Genomic DNA, 10964 nt, shown 5'->3' with positions numbered 1-10964 from the left:
ATGGGCCATATTACTTTCATTTCATACTTTATTTTTTTACAATATTTCTTTTCCTATCTTCGAAAAGTTACGGGTCTGCGAGGATCTCTAGATCTCTTTTATTAAAAGTGCGTCTTTTGGAGTATGACTTTTTATGACTTTTCTTATATCTGGGATTCCGGGGGAAGGCTATTTTGTCTTTTTTTTTTTTTTTTTGTTTATTTGGAGTTGGAGATCTAAAATTGATACCAGTGGATGCCTTTTTTTCTTTTACTATCATTTTTTTATATTCAGGTGATACATAGTTACTAACAGTATCACCGAACGATTTTCCTTGTGGTCGTTATATACCCTTTTTCCACACCTCTTTCCTTTTTATATTTCCTTTTAATTTCCTATCTTGCTTGATGTTTGTTCTTTTCTTGGTTCGGGAAACTATAACAAAATTGGACCTGTGTATGGGAACGATCTTTCTTTGTCGATAGATTACATACATCTCTGCTCACTCTCAAAAAGATTCTAAAATATATATATATAGAAATTTTATAGAAACTTAGCAAAATGAAAAACAATTATCTGAATACCTTTCGATCCCTTGATTTAGAGCTCAAATAAGATGTTAGTTTTTTTTTCTTTTCTTTTCTTTTTTTTAATTAATTAATTATAAAAGTCAAGATTCCAGCAATAAAGCGTACTTGCGGGCGGTTATGTCACGCAATAGTGTATACGTCTATACTCGATTCTCACTTCCTTCCTCGTCAAACAATCATCGCGATCTACCGAATTCGAAAGCTGGCATGGCCCAAGGCCCTTTTCCCCCCTCTGCTTTCGCAGAGCTCGTTTATCTGCTGCACCCGACCAGCAGGAGACTTTTCTATCTTCTTTTCTTGCTCACGCCACACGATCTAAAATATGCATGGCTTTGAAATTAAAAACCGTAGCTTAGTTCGGTAGACGGTAACGTTGACAAAACCATCAGCTTGTTTCCAAAAACAGGAAGTCAAATTCTCAAATCTTTGGACGAATGCATGCAAGGCTATCTCTAAAAAGTCAAGGCAATGCGAATGAACAAACTTGGAGAGCTAAAGCAAGAGCTAGAGAAGGGAGGGGAGCGAGAGAGAGAGAAGAGAGAGATTTAGAGTTGACGAAAAAGCCAACGAGACGAGAGCGAGCGAGACATACTTGCATCGTAAATGCCTGAAACAGCATTGGGGAATCTACGTCCTTAGCTGCATTCTGTCTTTGCATTTCCTTTTTTTACCTCTTTTTTTTCCCATGTGGCATGTGAACTTCTTCTTCTTTCCCTCTTTTCTCCACGATGCAATCGATCAATCATGTTTGTCCGTGAACTTATTTTATTTTTATTTTTTATTTTTATTATTTTCGTTCGTTAACTGCGTTTCGCTTATTTCTGACACCTTCGTTTCTTCTTTCCGTGTGCGGAGCAAAAAAGCTTAAGGGTTTGGAGGGGCTGGACCAATAATCATAGTTCTAATTCGAGATTCATGACGATTATCGATAGCAAGATGTCCCCCCTGCAATGTCCCGTTTTTTTCTATATTCTGTAGAGTACGGAGTACTTACGAGTTACAAGAGCTACAATACCTGTTCCGTCGACTCGACATGATCTACCACATAGTACTCCCCCTACATACCTTAAGCCTTGTCCATACAATAACTGCTATGTCAAAGGGAAAAGCCCCCCAAAGTCACTCCGTTGTATTCCGTTTAATTATTTCACTCGCTCGCATGGTTAAATTCGTCTGAAAGACCGAGAAAAAATGTTTTTCCGTTGCCTGCCGTTTCCAATCTGCAAAAAAGAGGGTCCTAATCCAGGGTAAGGGAAGGAAAAAAAACCGCCCCCCCAAAATGATAATTGTTATTATCAAAAGGCAGCCAAAGAACCCATGAATATTCGAATATACCCCGTTGGATTCATTAGCTAAGTGGAATTGAAACCTATATCCAGTTTTTTGTTTTCTGTTGGAGTTTTATAATTTATCTTCTTGAAGCGCGCTGCCTTCCTCTTCTCTTCCTGAAAAGGTTGGGGTTATAATCTGATACCGGCTAAAGAAACCCGTAGAGCTCTTCACTTCTTAAAGCTACGGTGTATACGTATCTTTTTTTCGTCTATTTGAATTCTACCTTCATCTTAAAATATCAATCTTAAGCATCACCTGCACGAAATGGTTAAAATTGCGCCCCCCGCCGCCAGAGAGCTACGGAGAATCGGAACAGTTCCTTTGTCGTTGCTATGCTGGAAAGGAAAACGAAGTTCCCTTAAGAAAAGGGTCCTACCCGAACAAGACTGGTGGGGATTTTTTCTTTTCTTTTCCTTTCCTTTCCTTTCTTTTCTTTTACCCCAATTACCATTGTATCTGCCGGGGGTGTAAGAGCCAAGTTAGAGTTAGCGATATATCTATGTCTAATAAAATATCGTGCGGGATGGTACGTTGGCGGTGGTGGTTTGAAGATGTTTGGATTTCTTGCCTATGTTTAAACTTTTAACTTTTTTTTTTTTCTTTCTGGAGGCGCTCCTTCTGCGAGAGCCCTGGCCTGGCTTTCTATAGCTTGCCGCCGTTGGAGGGTTTAATGCCAACCCTGGTATTCCTGCACACGATACTGGCCCGGCCATCGGGAAATGAAAAAGAAACGGGAAGTTTTTTTTTTTTTTTCTTCTCTTGGTCGTTTCTTTTGTTTCTTTTGTTTTCTGTGGATTGCCTCTTCGAACATCACTTTACATACAGACAGACATACTGTGTACTCAATAGAGTGGAATATTCAAGGCAAGCGGGCAAGCACAGTACATTACATACACCTACATACATACACCATACATAAATGTAGCAGCTGTCGCCCGTATGCTACGTATGGTAATGTAAAGTCCTTAGGATTTTGAAATTTCACCAATCGATAAATATAATTCGTTCGTTTGTTCGTTCATTTTCACATGAGACAACTCGACCTGCCTGCTATGGTCTCTCCATTGTACCCCAGATCCAGCAGCAGCAAGCAGCAGCAGCAAGCAGGGCGTACAGACTTGCATACTTGCAGACAGAGAGAGGTACATATATACAATACATTACATGGCAAATGATTGGTATCTTATTTTGTATACCCGCGATTTCCCAGTGTTTCGGACTCCATTTTTGCGAAATTCCCATGCGTCGAGTTTCCTACTGTAGTCTGAACACAACATGATGTAAGGTGTATGTACGTACTATGTATGTACATATTTACCTGTATAGAAGTACTTACATATGTACTTTGCACACTTACACACATAAGTCATTAAGATGTATTAAGTATATACCTATCATATATCTTCTAGAAGCTGGGTCCCCGGAGACACATTCTCCTAGCGCCCCAATGGAATGTCTTCGACGGGATCCTCCGTGATCGATAATGTGCGACAATAGCTGTGTCAAAAGTCCATGTGAGGGGCAGTGTTATGACATATGTTAAGGTATGTGACCCGACAATAAAATAAATAAAAAAAGGAATAAACTGAGAAAATTAAGCTTAAAAGAACCCAGCCGGGTCGTCATTCCTTCTTCATACGTACGCATTTGTAGGTTTGCTCCGTAGGTATATATCACGAGCTATAGCTAGGCGTCTACCACATATAGGAAATTGGTGTTTGTTCAAAACATACTAATGGACCACCCGACAAAACCTTCCTGTGGCTAAACAAGTCCAGGGCAACTTGTTTCGCCAGCCTATTTTATTCTATAGAATTTAATTCCGCATGAGATTCCAAAAATCAACGGTTGGATCCAGAAAGAAAGTAGTAATTAGCAGTAGGGGAAAAATTGCGAGAGCTCGCGCACTCGGTCGGATCCCCACGCATTCGAACTAGTTTCGACCTGTCAATAGTATCATGCAAATATATATCATTAAGCTAGAATGGGGGTGGGTTTACATATACCAAACTCGATTGGATTTCGTACTAATGGCGAAAACCCTCGTTGCTGCTTGCTTGCTTGCTTGCTTGCTGCTAACTACTGCACCTAGGGGTAGGGAGCGCTGGGGCTATTCATGCGATGCGGTGGAGATTTGGTTCTGTTGGTTAAGGTACGAAGCACTCCGTAAATCGGGTACATGATGCACCAGCCGAAAATGAATGCGATTGCCTGTACCGGTTAGAAAGGTAATATATCATTGGTAGAGTTGGTTTTAGCGTATATGAGGGTGAGCGCCACATATTTCGCATAGCCGCGCCGCATGGTGGGGTTTTTCCTTCTTGAAGGTGGTGTGGTTTTAGCGGCATGAGGCATGAGAAGGGACCCATCGAGTGCCGCATATTCTCATCGCCAAAGTGTGTCACGCCGCATGATTGTGATGTGATAGCTTAAATGGAGAGATTGCGCCAGTCTCAGTCGGTGTCCCCACCGAACAATGCTTGCTTCCCACGTTTTTTTTTTTTTTTTTTTTGAAGAATGGCGCACAAAAGCTTTTCTGGGTGAAACTAGCGCCATGTGCAATTATTATGCAAGAGCTTCCCGGTCCCGTCACAATCTTCCAGAGCTCTGGTTTCGTATTACGCATCTCTTGCGATAGTTCTAAAGTTCCAAAAGTTTTCTGCTAGGTACCAGTGGATGTGAAACCAACAGGATTCCTTACGGCACACTCGGATCCATGGTTCCTAGATCAGATCTCATGGGCCACCTACGTAACCACGTATGGATGTTGCTTTGTTAACTTCGAGACGATCATCTATTCACCCCCTAGTTCTTCATTCCCCCTCGCCCTATTCTAGAACACTTCCCTATATGTGTTATAGATAGGTGACCTGGACTAAGTAGTAGACTTTAAGAAAAGTTGCCACAGTTTGGCCGCTGTAAGTAGCTCTCGAACAGTAGAACATTGTAGTGGCCGGAAAAAACAAGCGGAAAAAAAAAAAAAGAAAGAAACCCCAGTCCAATGCTATGAGCTACGTGATTTCCCGTAATGAAACATAAAATGATAATGAAAACGAAGAAAAGAGGTAAAGGGTTGGAGGCAGATAGATGACAACCAGGAAAAACACAATGCAGCATAGCAATGAAGGCAAGCAAGCACGAAGAGCGAAAATCATGGTATGGCAAGAAAGTTCGAAGACAAGGGAGCACCCATATGTGGGTCGGGGCTATGAGGCTTGACGGAAGGGGAACAGGACGGAAAGCTTAAACAGTCATTAGAAGTGCGGCGAACCAACGACGCCGGCCCCAGTGCCAGTGGGCCCAGGGCGGGTTGCGAATGGTAGGGTTGTATTAGAAGCACTGACGACTGGCGAGCCAATTTCTCCTGGCCCACCAATCGGTGTGCCAACCAATCCTGCCGAACTAGAGACCCTTCGCCTGAGATCATCGGGGTCATTAAGAAATTTCAGAGAAATTCCATGCTCGTCAACATGACGGAGGAATACACCACCACCATTTTGCCAATCACCTTCGACTTCGGTGATTGTTAATAACTCCTCTTCGCCAACATCGTTTGGTTGGGCAAGCTGCTCGTGTTCGTTCAGTTGCTTCATGAGAAGTTTAAGAGGCATGAAACCTTCAGAGCTCTTGTTCTCTTTTGGTGTTTGCTTGTAATTTGAAATTGCTAGCACACGGATAAGGTCTACACGGCCCGTTCGACGTTGATTCGCACCGAAGGGGGTAGAGGGGTTGGGCATCCATCCTACACATCCCTCGTTAGCAAATGTCAACAAATTACCACCTCCATAAAGGAGACGTACCCGTAGAAGCTGGACTTAGTGCGGGAGGCCCCCAAGGTCCGCTGGGATTAAATAAGGGACTTGGTGCCCCCCATGTATTACTCGGGCTTGGAAACCCCCCAAAACCGGCATCGTGGCCTAGAAAGAACGGTGAACTCCCGGGCATCATTCCACCGAAAACACCCCTTCCGCCAGGAACGTTACTCCCGCGACGTGCGGGGGATGCGCCGTCAGCCTTATTGAGGGATGGTTCTTCTGGCTCGTCATCTCCTAGTAATGCGCTACTCCCGAGAGATGTGCTTAGCTCGTCAATATTAGCCTTTAAAAGCGCACCCCCAGGAGCAGCATTTGCAGGGCGTTGAATTGGGGTCGGTCGATGAATTGGCTTTGGGGTTGAAACCGAATTGCTTTCGATATGGTCCCCTGATGGTTGTCTCTGATGCCCTGGCTGAATACTTTCTGGGCGCATGAAAGGTGAACCAGGTGCCTGTGGAAATCCTGGCGCAGAAAGCTGCTGTGGGAGGCCACTGAAGTCGTTCCCCATGAACGGGCGTGTATTGGATGGTGGGAAGCCACGAAGACCTGCGGATGGTGGGCCCAGAGGCAGAGGTGGATTTCCTGTTGGAATTGGAAAGCCCCGGAAGATGTTCATTCCAAAGCCCAACTGACTAGGTGGGGGGAGCATCGAAAGGGGGATAGGGTGTGGTCTATGCCCTGGTGGCATGAATGATCCCTGCCCTGGGAGCATGGGGAAGCTATCCGGCGGTGGTACACCAGGAGGAGGGGAAAGGTGGGAAGGGAAACCATGCGGTGCACCAATTGGAGGGATATGGCCAATCGGGGTGGTGCCTTGGGGCGAGAGACCTGGTGGAGCTGGTGTTCCTGGTAGCGGGAGGCCAGGAGGACCAGCTGGGAGTTGGCTCTGCTTAAGGGGCCCAATTGGGCCGGCAGGTACAATAGAAGCTAGGGATGGAGTTGAAGATGTCGAGAGAGCAGCCGGCGTGGATGGCTGAGGTAGAGCTGTGGAGCTTCCGATGCTCGAGCGTGCTTGCACTTTCGGAGTCTGTGGTGATGAAGCGACGGACCCTCTGGCTGAAGATTTGGCCTTCCCTGGCGATGTTTGCTTGGGCAGGGCTGGTGTTGCAACTGCTAATCGAGGAGATACAACAGCTGGGACAATAGTAGGGGGGTGAAGGGAGTGGGATGGAGTTATCGAAGCTTTGCTGGCTGGCGATAGGATGGGAGTCGTCGCAATTTTGGGAATAGCAACATTGCCCTCGGCCTCCTTCCTGGCACGCTCCTTCTCTTCCGCGACTTTTTTCCTAATCTCACGGTCTTTCCGGTCCTTCTCGTCCTTCTCCCTCTTCTCCTTGTCTCGCAAGTCCTTTTCTTCCTTCTGTTTGCGGGCCACTTCCGCCTTCTTCTTCTTCTCTTGCTCTAGCTGTTCCTTTCGTTTCCGTTCTCTCTCCTGTTCTCGTTCACGCTCCTCTTGGAGCCGCTTCTTCTTCTCCTCCTCTTTTCTTAAGCGCTCTTCGTCAGCAACCTTCTTTTCTGCCTCCCGTTTGAGGCGCTGCTCTTCTTTTCGCCTACGAGCTTCTTCAGCCTTTCTCTCTTCTTCAGCCTTTTTCTCGGCTTCCTCCCTAGCCTTCTTCTCTGCCTTTTCTCGCATCTCTGCTTCTTTTGCCTCCTTTTGCGCTTTCCTCTTAGCGCTTTTCTTCTCCTTCTCCCTGAGCTTACGCTCCTTTTGCTCAATTTCTTTTCGCTTTTCGTCTTCCTCCTCTTCGAGAAGTCGTTTCTGCCGCTCAATTGCAACCCGTTCTCGATATGCGGAAAGAACTCTCTGTTCGAACATCCTCGCAGCAAAAATCTGAAACATCCGACGCCCTTCCTCCATCCGCTGTTCCTCTGTCATAGCATCCTGAAACCCAACATTAGCTTTTCCATTTTGAAAATCCAAATCTGCCATAAAACCGGCAAACTAGGCCGAAGAAAGTAGTAATAGTATACCGGTTCCTCATCGTCTTCATCTTCAAATTCATCATCCTCTTCTTCGTAATCCTCCTCATCTTCTTCCTGATCGTAGTCCGGATTGCCATTTGGTACATGCGAGTGGTTATGCTGTAGGCCGGAATGCATCTGATTATTAATCCCATGAGCATGTTGGCTTGCCTCTTCTTCTCGAGCCATCCTCCTCTCAGCTAGCTGTTCCATCATCTCAATGAATTTTTTACCATCATTTTTGAGGAGGTCATCAGCCACTGTAAGGATTCCGCCTTCTTCCAACAAAACTAGACTGTCAGCGTTATCTGTTTTTCCATAGTCTCTTGATTTTAGTCTTTGCGTACCTCTGACCGTAAGGCTATTCCCAAAGTTGAAAAAGTCCTGTTGAACGCTTCGATGGCCGTCTTCGGATACATCCTCATCCTCGTACTCATCATCCTCATCCTCATAAGGACCTTCGTCGTCATCTTCAAGTTCGGGCAGCTCCTCCATCCGTCGGGCCTGCGGGAGTCCTTTACTAGGGCTGGACATCAAGTCAGCCTCGAGATCCATAAAGACCCGTAATGTTTGCAAAGGCAAGCGTACTGTTCCAGTTCCTCGTAATATGCATCATAGAGCACCTCTAGTTCTTCTTCGATCGCTGTTCGTTTCCTTCCGCATACGCTACAGGAACATGAATGCTTTTGCTGCTCCTTCATCTTTTTCAAAACAGCTTCCTTCTCCACTTTCACCAGAGACCGACGTTCGTCCTCGCCCAGAGAAAGCCAGAAGTTTTTGATCCGTTCGCGTTCTTCGCTTGTCGAGGTATTCCATATCCTATCTTTGGAAGACTTCTGAGCGTCCTTACGCGCAGTTTCGTGAGATGGAGCTTGAGAACCCTCGCCCTGAGCAGCCGGCTGATTTCCTGCACCCTTCTTCTTCTTTTTCTTCTTATTCTTTTTCGAAGTGGGTACCTCGAGCTGATTAGACGCACCGTCGTAGCTCGGCTCTGTCGTTTCAGGGTGCGGTTCGTCGTCCGAATAATAGTCATCCCCTTCAACATCGACATCGTTAGAATCGAATTGATCTAAGCTAGCTTGTATCGCATCATAATACTCCTGCAGATGCTGACGGGACGTATTAGGTCCTGCTTGGGGGTGGGAAATCTTGTTCGACGGACCTTGCACAGACGGTTCGAAGTGGTCATGGTTGTCGTGGTGCGAGTTGTGATTGGTAGGATCGAGATGAGAATCGTGAGTAATCGCCGCTCCCTTATTGCGGTTCTTCTTTTTCTTCTTCTTGGATCCACTGGTGGTATTAGGACCAGCTACAACTTCACTCGGCAGCCCATTAGAATGCGTGTCGTGTGTCGGAGGGGTCTCTGCGATACCAGGCACCTTTAAGTTAGTTTAAGAACGATACCATATGTTGCCGACAGTTTTTCTCTTTTTAAAATGAAAAAGACTCATTTAGATAGCTATAAGTGATTCCGTAGGCCCGTACCAAGTGAAGGAGTTTGTGGTGTGCTTCGAACTTTGATCATCCTCGTCCCATCTTTGTTGAATATATGCCCACCCGGCATCTCGCCACTTGCTGTCGAAGGAGACACCTAGGACAGCTTCGCAATGGAGATTGTAGGAGCTATTCCTACCAGTCTCCTTAACGAATTAGAACTATTTTACAGGGTGTCCAGAGGTTTGGTTGCAGAATTTCGTTCCAAGGGTCCTCCAGGTCGATGGTTGTGAGTCTAGGGCCTTTTCCTTAGTATAGAGATATAGGGTGTGATGATCGAGGATCCAGCTTCAGGTCAGCTAATCTTCCGATAGAAGGCCAAGACCCGAGCAGATATCGCAAGATGAGCTACCCAGTCGATGAGATGGGTGTTGATGGCAAGCCAAGCGGGGTGACGAGCAGACTAGCTGCAGCGGTAAGAGCACTAGAGGGGGTATCCGGGTAGCGAGGTAATTTCGGAAGAATCTGCCGGCAAGATGAGAGCAAGTACGGCTGATGGATTGATCAAGATGTCGGATACTTGAGAGGGCGACCAGATGACGGAAGGTTAGGCGTATCGTGTGGTCGCGGAATGGGGGGATTTGAGGGCGAAGGGATGATGTTTATGTCAGAGTGGGTTCGGGATATGGGGGTTTCTTAGGAAGCAGGCAATTAATTAATCGAGTAGTCAGTTTTAGTGGATTTGCAGTTAGTGCAACAATTATTTCTATTTCCTCAACCAGAACTAGCGACAACGACCAACAGCCGTGTCTGGCCAGCCCAGCCCTGACAAACATCTCCGTCATACAGATCCTGCATCCGAGGCCAGAAATTAAGAAGCAGAACTATTTCCACCGAATGCGCGGGGATGGAGCCGGGATTGATTGATTGATTGATTTTGATCGATCGATCGATCGATCAATTGCTACATACATCTTCGCGAGCTCGTTCGTTAAGGGGTAGCTATCAAAGCTGTCAGTCAGCTGCTAGTCCGGCCGCCAGCTCTAGAAAGCAAGCAAGCAAGCTCGGGCAAAGCAGAGCAGAGCAGAGCGAAGCAGCTCGAGGAATGTGGAAAGGGAGCGAGTCTTTTGGGAGATCGGTACCTGAGTCAAAGAACCCACCAGGACGCACGCAGGACCGCCTCAAGTTTCCTGCGCATTAATATTGCAGGTGCAGCCCATCCTCGGCTGGCCAAATGCAATAGCTCCCACCACCAACTGTTCTGTCAACCTGCATATTGGCGGTCAAAGCCGAGCTTAACAGGTGCTAATAAGTGCTTGGGTATGAAGGGTAGTACACAAATAATCTGTCGAGATACAACTTAATACCTCGATTTTTGCTATGCTACGAAGCATATCCTTTTGCTTCAATTTCTAAGGATGTGACAGCGATGCGAATACGAGCATGCACCACCGGCAAAGGAGAAAGATGATGAAGAGCATAAATTAGGTACCTAAATACCCCGCTAATAGGAAATATCATCAGGAATACCGCGCTCACATTGCAGCAAAGCCTCCACTTCAGCAATGTTATTATTGATACTGCGTCTATAAATTAGCTAAGCTAGTGGCCGGGAGTACTAGTCCACATTTTGAAGACGGCGTGAACAAAAATATATCATTGAGGATTGGACAGGCATAACGCTAATGACTGATAAGAACGAAGCAAGTACTTACATCTGTACAAAATGGCATCGTTACGAACCTCGCCATCTAGTATCTAGAACAGATATCAATGTCAGTTAGTCTTTTGGATTATCGATATATCTGAACTATTTACGTACCTACGCGTATACTTAGGTATCTATAATCTA

General features: G+C 45.8%; 1 protein-coding gene across 1 annotated transcript; it reads right to left on the bottom strand.

Moving 5' to 3' along the window:
* Positions 1–5155: 5155 nt before the first annotated feature.
* AOL_s00215g388 (uncharacterized protein) lies at positions 5156–9242 on the bottom strand (the record flags this gene model as incomplete). Its single annotated transcript, XM_011129590.1, has 5 exons — positions 5156–5643; positions 5702–7598; positions 7688–8204; positions 8267–9041; positions 9164–9242. 5 exons carry the CDS (start codon positions 9240–9242, stop codon positions 5156–5158), a joined length of 3756 nt encoding a protein of 1251 aa, XP_011127892.1.
* Between the last annotated feature and the right edge of the window lie 1722 nt (positions 9243–10964).

The sequence above is a fragment of the Orbilia oligospora genome (assembly GCF_000225545.1).
Source record: "Orbilia oligospora ATCC 24927 unplaced genomic scaffold scaffold00215, whole genome shotgun sequence".
Taxonomy (NCBI): Eukaryota; Fungi; Ascomycota; class Orbiliomycetes; order Orbiliales; family Orbiliaceae; genus Orbilia; species Orbilia oligospora.
Note: the sequence above shows the minus strand (reverse complement) of the source record. Positions and strands in the feature narration are given on the sequence as shown.